This window comes from Saccostrea cucullata, unplaced genomic scaffold, assembly GCF_032062105.1.
Source record: "Saccostrea cucullata isolate Sc308-1 unplaced genomic scaffold, CSIRO_AGI_Scuc_v1 ctg1512, whole genome shotgun sequence".
Taxonomy (NCBI): Eukaryota; Metazoa; Mollusca; class Bivalvia; order Ostreida; family Ostreidae; genus Saccostrea; species Saccostrea cuccullata.
The window spans coordinates 188200-205833 of NW_026923049.1; the positions used below are offsets into that span (position 1 = coordinate 188200).

General features: G+C 33.8%; 2 protein-coding genes across 2 annotated transcripts; both read right to left on the bottom strand.

Moving 5' to 3' along the window:
• Positions 1 to 1047: 1047 nt before the first annotated feature.
• On the bottom strand, positions 1048 to 11818 carry LOC134263030 (uncharacterized). The gene is given in 3 exon segments (XM_062745327.1): positions 1048 to 2960; positions 9689 to 11360; positions 11754 to 11818. Coding segments are annotated over 2 exon segments (3285 nt in total). The 5' UTR covers positions 11322 to 11360; positions 11754 to 11818; the 3' UTR covers positions 1048 to 1308.
• A 1029-nt stretch (positions 11819 to 12847) lies between these two features.
• On the bottom strand, positions 12848 to 16872 carry LOC134263018 (DNA-directed RNA polymerase III subunit RPC2-like). The gene is made up of 8 exons (XM_062745316.1): positions 16747 to 16872; positions 16064 to 16207; positions 15773 to 15821; positions 14345 to 14362; positions 14033 to 14138; positions 13692 to 13788; positions 13395 to 13592; positions 12848 to 13122 (listed from the first exon to the last, which is right to left on the bottom strand). Exons 1-8 carry the CDS (start codon positions 16866 to 16868, stop codon positions 12900 to 12902), a joined length of 957 nt encoding a protein of 318 aa, XP_062601300.1. The 5' UTR covers positions 16869 to 16872; the 3' UTR covers positions 12848 to 12899.
• Positions 16873 to 17634: the final 762 nt, after the last annotated feature.

A 17634-nucleotide genomic window follows, 5' to 3' on the forward strand; every position in this document is an offset into this window, starting at 1 on the left:
GTATAAATGAAAAATATTAATACTATAATCCAGAAAATTCAGAGTAGACACGTTCGAAAGCAAAACAAACACACAATATATTATTAGTCCGTGCAGATGTGGTACGCAGACTGTGGCGATTGAACGCACTCGGTGAATTCTAAATATAAACAATAACAGAACTCGAGCCCTGTTTACAAAAACTATGTACGTAACACGAGTGTGCTCGATTTGCTAAACTCTGTTCACATCTCTTAGTTCGGAATGACGATACTTGTGAAGGTGTTTTGCTTTCTAACATTTCTACTCTGAATAAAATTATTTTTCTTGATAAAAGTTTTAATATTTCTCATTAAAACACATTAAAATTGCCACTTTTCCTAAGGATTAAGAAAAAAGTTAAAATTTGTGAAGGTGCTAGGATGTGTCAATCAAACCCGCCAAAAAATTTAAAGTTTTAATAACTTTTAAATGAAATAAGATTTTTAATTAATTCTTGTGTGAAATGCTATTAAAATATATATAAGTCGTGATATTATACAGAAAAAAATGAGAAAATATTAACTTCAAATCTGTGTCCAAGTACCTTTAACTCGGGTTGTTGGTCATGTTGGTGGAAGAGTCCATTAATGTTCAAGGTTTTTTTTTTTTACACAAAATTGTGACAAAAAGGAGGAGAGGTGAATTATTCAAACTTTCAGTGAACTTTTTCAACTGAAACAAATTTTAAACCCCCTCCTGTTTTTTGTGCCTGAATCTTAATTCACCTGGCAAATTGATATAAAAGCTTTTTTTTTTTAACTATTCCTAATTAAAAAGTTGGCAAAGGAAGTTACAAGACTGTCAATGAACACTTTCAAACTAAAGCATTAGTTAAAATCATGCTCAGACAAAAAGGGGTGCACATCCCACCTGATTCTATGTGCATAGATGTTGTCTAGAGCTAGGTAGTGAAAATTAATTTTTGTGTTTTACCATTAAAAACGTGTCTTAAATAAATCATTAATAAAAAGTCTAACATTTCCAATGTTTTAGAGAGTGGTTAAAATATGCTGAGTGATGAAATAATGCACTGCCAAGAGCGAGGGGTGTCCAGAGGGGACCGCAACATTTTATAGTATTCTGTTATAGTAAATATTCTTTTAGATGATATAGTTGCTCCCCTTACATTTATTGGCTGTAAGGTCCAGCACTGATCAATTATCACAAACATGAAACCAATGCAAGATGTGTCAAAATAAAAAGTAAAAGGTATATAGCAAAAATTTAATTGCAGTGTTCTCTGACAACATGCGATATTCATTTCTTATGCATTTAATTACATAGTATTTACATGTATTTTATTTTCTTCACTTTACCACTGCAATACTCAGCCACAAAGAGGCTGTCTCTGGTGTCTACACATAAACCACATGGATTCTTTAGTTCACAGTTAACAACGTAATGAAGGAACTTTCCGTCCTGATGTATGATGTGGATACGGTTGTTGACACAGTCTGCTATCAGGATCTGACTCTGGCTGTCTGTTGTGATACCGTATGGAAAGAAAAATTCCTTTAAAGTAGAGGTATATCTAAATCGGAGTTTTCCTGCCTGATTGACCACCACTACAGCATTTGATTCATTATCAGCCACACAGATATCCAGGTTCCTGTTTTCACAGGTGTATTTTAAAAAGCCACTAGATAAGTAGAGAGGTTTACCTTTACTATCAAACTGAATGGTTTGCTTTTCAGAAGAGCCAGAGTAACGGACAACTTTTGATTGTTTAAATTCATCACTGCACATGGTAACCAATAGATCACCAGAGGAAGTACAACAGACATATAAAGGTATCCACCCCTGTAGTCTGATCAATTCCTGTATCTGTTTATTCTTCACTATATTTACAGATCTTGTATAAGAGTCAGTATAAACTAGATCTCCATTCCTTGTCACGGCTATGTCAATTGTTTGTCTCCCTGACTGTGATGTGATTGACTTCAGTAGTTTGCCCTGGAAATTGTAGAGTTTTATTATTTCGCCATTTCCACATGTCCAGATTTCATCATCTCTGAGAAAGGTAACACTGCGTAGTGGTTTATACCCGGTGTCTATGGTGGAAATAAGCTGTGGTTCATCAAGCAATGGTTTGACTGGAGGACAGGATACAGATTCTGGTGTTTCAATTGTGTAGCCATGTTCTTCTGTTGCAATTGATAATGCTGACAGAGAACCAAACATTTGATGGAGCTGTTCTGTGTTGATTTGCTGTGGAGAGAAACTTGGTAATGAAACGTTGACTTCTGGAGGTAAACGTCTGAATTCTGCATTTTGGGATTTTTATACAGATGCTAAGGAAATATCATTGGATTGTAGAATTTTCTTTTGGTCAATGATACTCTGTTTTACTTCTGCAGTAATGTGTTTGATTTCGTTTTCCTGTTCACTTAGAGCAGCCAGGTGCTTAGATTTCATTTCATCAATTTCAGATTTCTGTTTGTTAACAATGATGTTAATTTCTCTGTGCCAGTCTTCTCCTTGTTTGGTAACAGCTGCTATCAATTTCCTGTAGTGTGTTTCCAAGTTGTCTTTTTTGTTTTTTATGCCTGATGCAATTTCTTCATATTTTGGGCAAATTCTTGTCTCAAGTTCTTTTAATTCTTTTTCCATGTCTTTTGTTTTGGAGCTGAGTTTTTGTAAAACATCCAATAAATTATGTCCTATATGTTTATTTGAGGAAGTACAGGTAGAACAGACAGGAATGTCACATTGCTCACAGTAAAATTCACAGGTCTTGGAATGCTTTTGACATTTTGGATAGTTAGGAGTTGATGTTCTTTCTTTATATGGTACGACTCTGTGTTTTTTGGTTGATTCAGAGAGATGCTCTCCTACACAGGCCTTACACAGGTTGACGTGACAAAGCTCACAGTGACTTTTTACTACATGTCTCTCACAAAGGTCACATCTTATGATGTCTTGAGCACTATACCGGGGGTCTATACTGATGATTCAGCCACAATAGCTAAGGTCAAAGACTTGCTGCAATTAAAGTAGGGAAGAAAAGTGATGGTTAAATACCACTGATTAAATGCTCAAGAAATTAACTCTGTGATAAAGAGTTCTTGAAAATAAAACGTTTACAATAAAAATAATGGAATAGAAACTGCTATTTAAAAAGAATCACTCTTGATGCAAGTTGATTTTGAATGATCGACTTAAAGATCACTATACTTGAGGAAATGTAAATTATCAGACACACCTATGAATGGCCTAATTAAAAATTCAATTCCTTTTCCAACCGTTACAGACAGGCTATCCATAATATTAAAAAAAATCCTTCATTATATCAATAATTTACTTACTTGGGTAATTAAAAATACAAATGGTACTAAGTAACAAAGAAAAAACAGCGTTATGTATCATGTCTGACCTGTAAATCTAACATGGCTCCCGGACGACACCAATATTACTTCCTTCTTCAGTTATCTGTCCAAGCCTGTGATTTGGTCACGTGACTTAAATACCTGATTGGTGTATGTATTGATCTCTGTTTAAAATTTGACACGTCAGGTCAAATTTCTGTTCTTAAGTTAAATATACACATGCAACCAATTCTAATTTTCATAACCCATGATTATTTAAAATTTTATACTGCTTAGTTTTAGCTGAAGTCAGGTCAGATTTTACCTATGAAGTTGAAGTGTGTATAGCTTATTGTATAACCCTTGGTTACTTTTTTTTATTGAAAGTCTTGAAAATTATTTTTTTTTAAATCCCTGAAAGCTTAATGTCTAAACACATAAACAAGAATATGCTTGATGATTGATTATAGGTTGTTCAATCAACGTCCATCTTGAGAATGTTTTGCACTCATATGGAGACGCTATAAACAAGACTATGAAGGAATGCGCATGCACTAAATGAAATTTATACTAACTTGTTTGAAAATCAATTTCCACCAAAAACTATACACGCTAAATATAATACATTTACAGTAATTGACCTTCCTAAACAAATAAGGAAGGAATACACTGCTCTTTTCTAAGTTTCTTCAATTGTTTCAAAACATGTCAATCTTGTCATGACTTGAATGATACATACTAGCAGAAAGGATAATTATGAGAAATGCAATAAGTTACGACTTCAGCTTAATAAGTTTGACATTTGAGTTTGAAAAAAAGAAATCGATAATTTCAATATTGTTTAAATATTACGCCTTAGTACGTACATGTATTTATCATAATACATTTTACTCATCACATTATACGAGGGACATTAAAAAATTACGCAGACTTGTTGCACATAAAAAATGTTGGACGACATAATCGGGCAAAATGTCACACGTACATGTAAAATAAAAGAATCTTTACTTATATGTTCTTCAAAATTTCATATTAAAATATTGTAAATTGGTCTCAAAATTGAGTGATTTTTCAGGACATATCACTGAGTCACGGAGCAGCAAAATCTTCGACGTCATAGGCATCATACATGTTGGTGTCCAGTCATGCAAGTCGTACACAAACCGAGTCGTACACAAAAAGTCAACTCGTACACAAAAAAGGTCAACTCGTACGCAACCTAGAAGTCAACTCGTACACAACATTTATATACAAATGTTATGAATTAATCTTAGACGAATAATGATTAATCTATAAAAAAGTAAATAAATAAAAGCGAAGAGAAGTTTTACTTTTCTTCTTTAATCCTTAATTTTGATAAATACTAAATTAATTCAACTTCTTTGGGTTTTATTTACAACTGTTAGGAATCAGTTCTATGTGAATAATGTATAATCCAGAAAAAAATATAATAAGAACAAAGAAAAATGTTATTATTTATTTTTTTAAAGATTTATTTTCAAAAGCATGGTTAGCATGTTGGCTTGACATTTTAAATCAACCCGACTCAACCGTGGCTTCTCTTATTAGGTATTCATACAATTATTAAGGTCTTCCGTTTCCAACGGAAGACCTTCTACTGATTCTGAAGATTAAGATTATTCTTATTATTCTTTTTTTTTTTTTTGGCTTCCTAGACGCCAACTTTGAGGCCTCATATCTCACTCAATTCTCAATGGATTTTGTTCAAATTTTCAGACATTATAGACGGTAATAAACTCTATCAGAATGCTGTCGATATTTTCAAAAAGTCACTTCCGGTTTTGAGTTATTTCCCTTGAAACGAAAAATTATAGGCTCTCATTTCCAGACAAAGGCTCAAAGACCACTAGAGCTGGAGCAGAAATTTTACTGGTTTTAGATAACAGAAGGATTGAAGTTGTGCACATAGGTTTTTGTTTTTCGATTTCTCTATTCAAAATTGCGCTAAACTGGGGTCAAAAAATAGAACGCCTAAAAGAGCGAAAAATTACACATGTTTTCCTTTTTATCTTGAAAACTAAAAATATTTTGTTAAGACATGTAGAACAAAAGTTGTGCATAATTGCAAGGGCTTTCATATAATACTATTCAAAAGGGGCTGGCCCCTATGATTAGGGATCAAGGGAGCTTGAAAGTTTTTGCTTTATAACTCAAAAACGGTAAATATTTCGATCTGGATTATACGTACAAAATTGTTCTTTGACACCTTTTTAATCTGATGAAAATGTTTTGTGTTCCATTATACCGGGGGTATTGCGTAATACGTAGTTGAAAGCAGGCCATGTAAACAGGTAGCGTTTTTCATTCGGAAAGGAAATCAGAGCTCTTCATGTGTATAATTTACACAAACTTCCTTTCAGTAATAAACCCTATTATATTTAATGTTAATTTTCTTCTAAATAGGGCTTTATACGTGCTTTACGGTTCACTATTAAATTATTTATAACGATTAGTCTTTCTTTTTTAGTTTTTATTAATTAGTTTTATAGTGAACACGTCTTCATAAACGGAATATATTAAATCTATCTTTCTACATTGATTATTATAACAATTGTAAGTTATTTTAAGTTTATGCATCGAATAATTCATTCACGATCATTAGTTGTGTACATTTGGCGATCTCCAAGATCGCCTATAGATGTTTGTAACAGTTATGTAATCCAACACCCGAATCCCACGCTGTCGATCTAGGTCACTAGTGTACCAGCCACCTGTCGTACACAATGCAAGTGTCTGTGATGGTGTTTAAAGTCCATTGTGTACAAAGACCTATCAATTGATAGAAAATCATGTTTTTAATTTATCGAATCAATAAGAATACTTCACCGATCTTTCATTTAATCGTAATTCGAAACACTGGTGCATAAAACATTTTGAATTGTGATCGCTTTCTTTGGCCTGTTTTCACGCAAAAATTATTTCTCTATTCCGTGTTAATTTATTTTATTTAAATTGTAATTGAAAAGGGGCTTCGGCAAATATTATAATTTCAGTCTTGTGATACGGAAAGTACTATTATATACGTTTTATTTTTACCATTACTCTATTGTTTCTCCATTATTTTTTTTAAATATTTATAAACATTGAACGTTAAAAAAATACTTTAAAATATACTATTATTCACGTATTTGTAATAAACAGTTTACATCCAGCTTTGTCGCTTTGTGTCTAAAATTTTGTAGCCCAGTCCTCATTTACAAGCACGTGTCCGCAGATAGCAGCGGGTATGTCGATTTGAAAATCCGTTGTGTAATGGTATACTATTTCGTCCAATAAACAGAATATTTTACATGCCTGTACATGTACAATGTCAGTACGAATTTAATTGATGCAAAGCATCAAATTGGCTGCAAAGCAAAAAACTTCTTCCACATGCAGGAAAGCACGTCAAGATATTCAAAGCTGAAATAGTTTTTCAATTCTATTTCAGGCTGTTTTCAAAGGAAAATAAAAAATAATTTTACCGCATTTGCTCATAAATAGATTTATCGATGTTAAAGAAAATCATGTTCGTTGATGTATAAGAAGAATTTATTGTCATCAAAATGAAGGTGTAGGTCTGTCCGAGCCTCGATACCCTGGATCTTGATTACATGATACTAGTAATGCTCTTGGTTTCTGCAGAGCAGGCTATGCTGCAAACCGCAGTGCTAAATTAAAAAAAAAATTCTTCATGATCTTTGTGTCATTGGTAGATGTAGAGCAAATTCAAAACAATTTTACTAGAAGTTGAAAAACTTCTCATTTTTTTATTCACCATGCACTTTAACCACATCATCTTTATCCTGAAAATCAAGAGATTTCTTTTCAAATCTTACACACTCTCAGGCTGGGGAGTATCTGATGTAAACTCTTTTTATATGACCATAAATTATCGATGATCATGAGATATTAATGACAATAAAATTGAAATATATTTCAACATTTATTATTAAGTTTAAACAAGTTTTTAAAATATTTTACGCAAGATTTTGACTTGTTATAATTTACGAATTATTTTATTGAAGTAATAATAAAAAAACGTCTCATTTCCCCATGTGCACTCTCTAACACATACGGTGACGTCTCCATATAAGTGAAAAATTCTCGAGAGGGACGTTAAACAATATACAATCAATTAATCAATCTCTCTCATATGTTTTACTGTATTAATTATTTCTAGATTTCTAGATTTCATCTGTTTTAGTTAGCTAATTTATTGAAAATTTTCAAAAGTGCGTTAAGTGTCTCAATGGTAAAATATGTAGTTGTAAACTTTTAAGCACTTTTAAATTGTTTTCTCAAAGTGCGTTTAGTTGGTCTCAAATTTAATGCACTTTGAAAAGTTTTTTCAAAGTGCGTAATTTTTTTCAAAGAGCGTTGCCACAGTGCCTATTTACGAGTCGTGTTCAGCATTAATCTAAAGGAAAATTTATACAAGAAAACCTTTCGCGAGCATATTGACTAAATTACGGCGTAAATACGCTAAAATAGAGTTCTCGCAATGAAAAAAGAATTAACGGTATTATGCTGATGGTCTAAGGGGTGTGAAGAAAGTTCGTTTTATAATAAAACATGTTTGAAAAAGTTCAAGATGCTAGTAGTGTTAAACTTAAAAAAAATAAGCATTCTGTCACATTTACGGTGTTGTATTGTTTACTTGTCTTGTCAAGTGTTAATATTCACAGAGCAAGTGGGTTAAGTGAAAATTGTATTTCGAGGTAGATTAAAATCGTCATAATGACTTATATTACAGATATAATTCATTTATTACACTGTTTAAAGTACACAACTCATTAAGCAAACATTTTCTTCTTTCTTGACGTCTTAACAACACACAGTGTGAGAGACTGGGCTAAGTGAAACATAGATGGATAAAATTAGAATGTCTTAAAATAATTTGAAGCATCGATTTTGAAAGAAGGGAGGATATCATTAGTTGAAAAACTCTGACAAGTCCCTTATCCCAAAAAGAGAACTCTTTAAACTCCATATCTTATTTAGGGGTCGTTGGTGTTAGGGTCCATTAATGTTGATTGAGCAATTATTTTCACAAAGAATTGTAATAAAAAATTGGGGAAGGACATTCAGTCTCTCAGTTAACATTTGCAAATAAAGTAAATATTAAATCCAGTCCCCCTTATTTCTATGTGCCTGAATCTTAATTTCTCCTACACAATTGAAATGGATTTTTAAAATCAATTATGATTAATAAGTAGGTGAGAAAAGTCACAAGACTTTCAATGAACATTTTCAAACTAAAGTTGTAGAAAAAAATCATGTTCAGAGAAAGGGTGTACACAACTCACCCGATTCTATGTGCATGGATGTTTTCTTTTCAGAGTGAAATTCGGGTGCATGTAAAATAATTTTTCAGAACTAACTCTCTCAATTTGAAAGTTTTCAATCTAGTTTTAGTCTAAAACAGTAAAATATGTTAATTCTTTTGATATACCCTTGAAAATGTGCCTTAATAAATTCATTGCTAAAAAAATCAACTTTTTAAGTGTTTTAAAGTGTAGTAAACTATTCTATACAACTGAGTGGTGAAATATTGCACTACCCTGCCGTGTTCATACCCGTAGAGCACCAGGGCTGTCCAGCAGAGACCCCGACTTTTTATAGTATTCTGTTATAATAAATGTTCCTTTAGATGCTTGATATTCCCTTTCCTTTTATTTGCTGCAAGCTCCACCACTGAACAATTATCACAAACATGAAACCAGATGTGCCAAAATAAAAAATTTAAAAAGATATAGCAAAAATTTATTGACAGTGTTCACAGACAACACACGTTATGTTCATTACTAATGTTCTGTACAATTTGGTTTTTCAATTACTTATGTTTTTAATTACCAGCACAAACTCATAACTTCGTATAATTCACACACATGATTACTGTAGAAGTCCTTTTTTCGCGTACTTGGTATTAATTTATTAATTTACGCTATGTACGCTGTCACAAATTTTTCGCGGAAATTTGTCCAAGTGAACATAAATGTAAGGCATAAAGTGACAGTCTAGACGCGGATTACGCAGAATTATGACCCCGTGGAAAAAAGTACGTCTACAGTATTATTATCATTATTATTTTTACAATCTATTACATGTAATATATTTCAGAATATTGATTGAATATAAGGGCGTTTTTTCCTTAAATAAATAAAAATTCATAACATTATAAAGAATACTATTATATAAATTTGATAAATACTCATCTTTTTTAACTAATCCTTTTACTCAGACATATTTATAACTCTTTAACTCTAGCTAATGGATAGCTGAATAATATTTTTTTCTTATTTACAATCATTTTATAACATAATGCAGTGTTTACATGTATTTGATTTTCTTCACATCACCACGGACACACTCTGCTACGTAGAGGTTGTCTTTGGTGTCTATGCTTAAACCCCATGGCAAGTTTAGATCACAGTTGTCAATGTAACAGAGGAACTGTCCGTCCTGATCTAGGATGTGGATGCAGTGGTTATCATAGTCTGCTGTAAGGATCTGACTCTGGCTGTCTGTTGTGAGGCCGTTTGGATTAAATGCTCTCTCGGTAGAAGAGGGATGGCCTGTGTATCTAAATCGGAGTTTTCCAGCCTGATTTACTACCACTACTGCACCGTCTCCATTATCAGCCACACAGATATCTAAGTTCCTGTTCTCACTGATGTATTTAATAATACCAGATGAATACAGAGGTTTACCTTTTCTATCAAACTGAATGGTTTGTTTCTCTGTGGAGCCAGAGAAATGGACAACCTTTGATTGTTTATAATTATCACTGACCATGATAACCAGGAGGTCACCAAAGGAGGTACTACAGACATTGTAAGGTATCCACCCCTGTAGTCTGATCACTTCCTGTATCTGGTCATTCTTCACTATGTTTACAGTTCCTGTATACTCATCAGTATAAACTAGATCTCCACTTCTTGTCACTGCTATGTCACGTGGTTCATTCCCTGACTTGGTTTTGATTGACTTCAGTGCATTGCCCTGGAGGTTGTAAAGTTTTATGATTTCGCCATTTCCACTTGTCCAGATTTCTTCATCTCCGAGAAAGATAACATTGTATAGTGGTATATACCCAGTGTCTATGGTGGTGATGAGCTCTGGTTCATCAAGCAGTGGTTTGACTGGAGGAAAGGATACAGCTACCGGTGTCTTCATTGTGTTACCGCATTCTTCTGTTGTAATGGTTAATGATGACAGAGAACCAAACATTTGATGGAGCTGTTCTGTATTGATCTGATGAGGAGAGAAACTTGGTAATGAAACGTTCACTTCTGGAGGTAAACTTCTGAACTCTGCATTTCTAGACCTGTATACGGAGGCTAGGGAAATATCATTGGATTCTAGAATTTTCTTTAAGTCAACGATGCTCTGTTTTACTTCTGCAGTAATCTGTTTGATTTCTTTTTCCTGTTCCGTAAGAGCAGCCAGGTGTTTAGATTTCATCTCATCAATTTCATACTTTTGTTTATTGACAATGATGTTAATTTCTCTGTGCCAGTCTTCTCCTTGTTTGGTGACAGCTGTTGTCAGTTTCCTGTAGTGTGTTTCCAAGTTGTCTTTCTTAGTTTTTATGCCTGATGCAATTTCTTCATATTTTGGATAAATTCTAGTCTCGAGTTCTCTTAGTTCTTTTTCCATTTCTCTTGTTTTGGAGTTGAGTTTTTGTAAAACATCTGATAAATGATGTCCTTTATGTTTCCCTGAGGAAATGCAGATAGTACAGACAGGAATGTCACATTGCTCACAGTAAAGTTCACAGCTCTTGGAATGATTTGGACATTTCGGATAGTTAGGAGCTGAGGTTCTTTCTTTATATGGTACAACTCTATGTTTCTTGGTTGAATCAGAAAGATGTTCTCCTACACAGGCCTTACACAGATTGACGTGACAAAGCTCACAATGACTTTGTACCACATTTCTCTCGCAGAGGTCACATCTTATGATGTCTTGAGCACTATACCGGGGGTCCATACTGATGATTCAGCCACAATAGCTAAGGTCAAAGACTTGCTGCAATTAAAGTAGGGAAGAAAAGTGATGGTTAAATACCACTGATTAAATGCTCAAGAAATTAACTCTGTGATAAAGAGTTCTTGAAAATAAAACGTTTACAATAAAAATAATGGAATAGAAACTGCTATTCAAAAAAGACTCACTCTTGATGCAAGTTGATTTTGAATGATCAACTTAAAGATCACTATACTTGAGGAAATGTAAATTATCAGACACACCTATGAATGGCCTAATTAAAAATTCAATTCCTTTTCCAACCGTTACAGACAGGCTATCCATAATATTAAAAAAAAATCCTTCATTATATCAATAATTTACTTACTTGGGTAATTAAAAATACAAATGGTACTAAGTAACAAAGAAAAAACAGCGTTATATATCATGTCTGACCTGTAAATCTAACATGGCTCCCGGACGACACCAATATTACTTCCTTCTTCAGTTATCTGTCCAAGGCTGTGATTCGGTCACGTGATTTAAATACCTGATTGGTATGTATTGATCTCTGTTTGAAATTTGACACGTCAGGTCAAATTTCTGTTCTAAAGTTAAATATACACATGCAACCAATTCTAATTTTCATAACCCATGATTATTTAAAATTTTATACTGCTAAATTTTAGCTGAAGTCAGGTCAGATTTTACCTATGAAGTTGAAGTGTGTATAGCTTATTGTATAACCCTTGGTTACTTTTTTTTATTGAAAGTCTTGAAAATTTTTTTTTTAAATCCCTGAAAACTTAATGTCTAAACACGTATACAAGAATATGCTTGATGATTGATTATAGGTTGTTCAATTAACGTCCCTCTTGAGAATTTTTCACTCATATGGAGACGCTAAACAAGAATATGAAGGAATGCACTATATGAAATTTATACTAACTTGTTTGAAATTCAATTTCCACCAAAACCTATACACGCTAAATATAATACATTTACAGTAATTGAATCTCCTAAACAAATAAGGAAGGAATACACTGCTCTTTTTCTACTTTTCTTCAATTGTTTCAAAACATATCAATCTTGTCATATGATTTGAATGATACGTACACTCAATCAGACTGTGACAGAGTATACCATAACTTTTTTTCTGCTTTCAAAGCAGAGCAACACAATCATTTTCAGTGGAATTTCATCTTATATCCAATCTCTATCTTCACAGTAATTAGAAAGAAGAACTTCAGCAGAAAGGATAATTATGAGAAATGCAATATCTTACGACTTTGGCTTAATAAGTTTGACCTTTGGGTTTGAAGAAAAGAAATTGGTAGTTTCAATATTTTTAAAAGAAGAATATTACGCCGTAGTATATAATGTATTTTATATCATAATACATTTAACTCATCAAATTATATCTATATGAGTATGCTACATTTGGTTGAAAAAGGTTTTTGCTTGCCAGTTTAATAAGTAATAAAGGTTTTCCATGATAAAGGTATTCCAACCAAAAAGTTCAACTCTTTTTCATGTACAGTAATTTATTTATGAGTCAACAAAAACAATACAAAAAACAAAGTAATAGTGAGTTGCCAGTCTTTAAACCTCATTATAAGGTTTGAGTGAGAGTCTTGGAGCAATGTTCATTGACTGTAACTCCTGGAATAACAGTTTACAGGCGTACGGCATCTTGAGAGTAGACACGTGACGTGAAGATTTACAGAACTCACACCAGCCCGAGTATCCCAGAAGGCCACATTCACCGCAAACGTCCACCTCAAAGGCATCACTGGATATCATTAATCTCTCCAACAACAGCATACTGTAATGTTATAAATAAATGTCACAAATTAAAATAACTACAAAACTACAAGATGACAGAATCTTCATTACATCCACAATGCAATGATTTTGCCTTTCGACATATGATAAACCATACTCCTTCCTTAATTAAATCTAGCCTTTTACCTATCATAAAAATTATTTTTACCTTTAATACACTTGGACAGCATAACAATCATGATCTATTTTCAATACACTAACTATGCTTAATGTCTAATAAAAAAATCTCACTCCTTTAATAAATACACAAACCTAGCTCCATATCCAATGAGACAATCTCGCTCCATCTCCCCCAGTCTCAGGCCTCCATCTCGAGATCGACCCTCCGTGGGTTGTCGAGTCAGTACAGCCCTCGGTCCCTTGGCTCTGGCGTGCATTTTATCTAGGACCATGTGCTTCAGTTTCTGGTAGTATATTGGACCAAAGAAAATATAGGCCTCAAGTGGTTCCCTATAGAAAAAAAATACAATTTTGACTTCCCTTGATATCTATAAAGTTATTATTTCGGGTAAAGTTTTTGGACTTCATATTTCTTTCATTATACTTTACCCTGTTATTCCTGAGGTGACAAAATCTTTGCCGAGATAATTGAATCCATGTCTGACCAAATCTTCTGACAGATCACAAACCTTGTCTCCACCAAAAGCTGAAATAAGTCACAAGACAGAATTACACAAGAATACATACAGATTGTTGATTTTTGCCTTGGTCTCCAGAACATTTAGTTCAAAATAACATAAACACTTTTTTTTCTCAAGTATTTTCATCCATGCTTATTTTTTGGATAAAAAAATTTAGCTTGGAAAGTTAAAAGATGTTGTGAATGCAATATTATCCTAACATTTTTTTTAATCTGCAAATGAAATCTTAATTTCACATCAGATAGATACCTGTTCCATAGTGGAATTTCCCGTCAAGCACACCAGCCTTACTCCCCATCAGCTCCATCAGTTTACCCACTGTCATTCTGGAGGGGTACCCATGGGGGTTCATTATCTGAAGGTCAAACAATGATGGTCAAGACATAAGTAAAACAAATACAGTCATTATGGATGGGTACCCATGGGGGTTGCTATCTAAAGGTCAAACAATGATGTTCTTGAAACATCTTCTATATACATGTAAAACAAACAATATGTATACAATATCACATACATAAACTGTGTAGTTGAGAAGAATTTCAAAGTTATGTCAATACTTACAATGTCTGGGCAAATTCCCTGAAAATATGAAAATAATTAATGATTTACACATACACTCCATTTTTGTGTATCATTTTGAATTTAGTGTATACATGTAACTATATATTGAAATGCACAAACTAAAATTTAATTTACAAAGTAAACGGGACAACTGCACTTTACCGGTACGTCCAAATAACATGGAAATAGCACGTGCTCTTTCTCTATAAGAGAGTCACGCGTCAGCGTGACGATTTCGCTAAAAAGGCAATAAAATGCAAAAATAACCTATTTTTTGAATTCCTCGTCATTTTTCATGTTAATAAACTTCGTTTAATTAACGAAGTTATTAATTAAAACTAAAAGCACTTTCAAAACAAACCTTTGGCTTTCATTTTTTTGGTCACATTCCAAAGTCGTGACATTGTTAAGCACGTGACTTATTTCAATGCTGTGATTGGTCAGGGTAGGTGACGTGAACAAGAAAGTTTGACTTCCACTCTATTTGATTGTAAACAGTGATTCATCATGCACCTTATTTAAGATGATTTGTGTTGTGTTTTCTATGAATGGATATTTTTAATTGACTGACTGCAACATTCTAGAATTTTTGGAAATTTTAGCGATAAATGTGATCCTTAGTTTATGGAAATGTTGAATAAGTGGAGGGGCAAAACTTGTAAACATGCAGTGAGACCGGTCTTGTTTCAAGAAACAGCAATCGGCAGTATAAGAAAAATGAAACGTAAGAGACACATCTTAGATTTCTGGAAACAGAGCTGCAGTAAATCCTGGATTTATGAACTAAAATTTATCTATTTCAATTTGCAAAACACTGGATACTTTACAATCACTGAGACCACATGGAAAGCAGTTATATAGGAAATCTCTATTAAAACAAGAATGCATTAGGATAGTAGCTATAATTAAAAATTGACGTTTATCTCCTTCATCGCCCATAAAAACGTATTTACAACTCATCAAAAAAGACACAATGGTTCTACATGTATAGTGACACGTACGTATGGCCCCGAGTCTTAATGCAGATTTATCTACCGACTAAGGTAAGTTTGTTTTATTTATTTTTACATATTGGGGGCCCCACACCCCCGCTTAAAAAAGCGAAAACCCATTTAGATATCTTTTTTCTTGCTTCGAGAGTTTCTTACACAACAAAATGGCGTCGCCCATCATAGTTGATACGTTGCTACGTTTTTACGCCGGGCACTCTCACGCGCGGATATAGAATCAAAATGGCGGCCGTACCGGTAAAGTGCATTCTATCCAAGTAAACATTATATAAATATGAAAATACACGTGTACATTGTACTGAGAATTTTTTCCAACCAGGTTATTATTCATTAATTGTTTTTTTTTAAATTAACTTGTATTACGAGTATTATCAACAGCTTCAGCAGAAAATTAATTCAGATAATTTTTCATACATACCAGATCAGTAAATGGCATATCTTCCTGAGGTACAATTAATCCACAAACCCTTTAAATATCAAAAAATGATATTGATCAAAAACTGTTTAGAGTACATGTAAAAATATACAGAGGCCCAAAATTTGACTTAAAAACACACATCAAAAAGTGACTTGCATAAGGATGTTTATCTCCCTTTTATATTCAAGGTCAGGGACAGAGATAGTAAATTTTTAAAATTAGGGGAATTATTCAATTGTCTTGAAGTAACTATATATAAAATATGTAATTATATTTAATTAGAAGATTTACCCCTTCTGTCCGTGCCTGCTGCTGAAATTATCCCCGATCTCCGGCCTCCGAGTCTGCCGCTGTAGGATCTTGATTAAGAACGCTTCCTCGGGATTGGACGTAATCAGAACCTTCTCTATATAACAGGCCTCTGCACCTTTGTAACTGAAAATGACACAGATACATTGAGGTTACTCTATATTTTGTAGTAGAATATGGAATTTAATTCCCTAATAGGATTATTCTTTATTTTTATGACTGAAAACAATACTGAAGGTGATATATATACATATACTTGATACTAATAGGAACCTCTCAACAGTCTGCTTCATAAGGTTCAGGATGTACATGTATAATACTAACGTGGTGGGGACTTCCCTATTCTCCTGCCCCTGGGGCTGACCCTGTGTTGTAGGAGACTAGACTCTCGGGTTGAGTAATGAGGATGAATGATATGTGATGGGGATGTATCAATACTTACATGATAGGAACCTCTCTTTACTATACTCTGGCCCCTGGGGTTGAGTACTGGGGATGTATTAATACTTGCGTTATAGGTACCTCCCTATATTCTGGTGTTGGAGATGTATTAATATCAATACTTACATGATGGAATTCTCTCTATACTTTGGCACCTGCGGCTGACCCTGTGCTGTGGGAGACTAGACCCTGGTGTTGTGTACTGGGGATGTATTAATACTTACGTTATAGGTACCTCCCTGTACTCCGGTCCCTGGGGCTGACCCTGTGTTGTAGGAGACTGCTGTATTGGGTTCATTGTCACCGTGGGCATCCACTTATTGACCAGAACCTGTCTGTTCTCCATTCTCTCTCCTAATCAATCAGTCAAAAGTTTAGTATTAAAACTCATACTGTCTTTCTGTTTTGGGATATGAATTAGTTCAAGCTCCCTTCGCTATCAGTAGGTCGGACACTGTATTTAAGCTTATTTCGTCAACGAGTTTGCGCTAACAATCATACTGTATGTAGGTAAGGTACATGTTTACGCATCCGCTATCTCTCCTAGGCATTATTATTTTTAAGGTCTTCCGTTTCCAACGGAAGACCTTATTGTTTTCGTTCGGTTTCTTTTTCCCTATTATTATTATTTTTTTCTTACCGATTTTTGTGCACGCCAGTTCTCGGAAACGGCTCGATCGATTTTCACGAAACTTTCAGATCTGATAGATATTGGTCTGAACCTTATTGGAAATTTTTTATAAATACGTCATCACTTCCGGTCGTGAGATATGGACGATTTACTGATTTTAAGAGGGTCAGCTTGTCCGGGCAATCACTAAAAAACGAATGAAGATATTGACTTGAGATTTTCAGTGAAGGTAGAGGAAGGATTGGTAAATTGCTTTTTTGAGTCTATATCTTTCCAGCGCATAAGGCGTTGAAGCTCGCCTGAGCTCGTTATAATTATTATTTTTCTGACCATCAAATTTTGTGCACGTGATTTCTCGAAGACAACTGGATGGATTTTTATGAAATTTGCAGAAACAATGTGTTGCTATCTGAAGTTATCATATCCTGGAGATTTTTTGGAAATTTCTTTCTGGTGCCAAGTTACGGACAATTTTCTGATT

Coding starts and splice junctions, on each gene's coding strand:
- LOC134263018 (XM_062745316.1), bottom strand. CDS start 16,868: ATGGAGAACAGACAGGTTCTGGTCAATAAGTGGATGCCCACGGTGACA. Junction 13,593..13,691: donor GTCACCTCAGGAATAACAGG/GTAAAGTATAAT, acceptor TTTTTTCTATAG/GGAACCACTTGAGGCCTATA. Junction 13,123..13,394: donor CTCATTGGATATGGAGCTAG/GTTTGTGTATTT, acceptor ATAACATTACAG/TATGCTGTTGTTGGAGAGAT.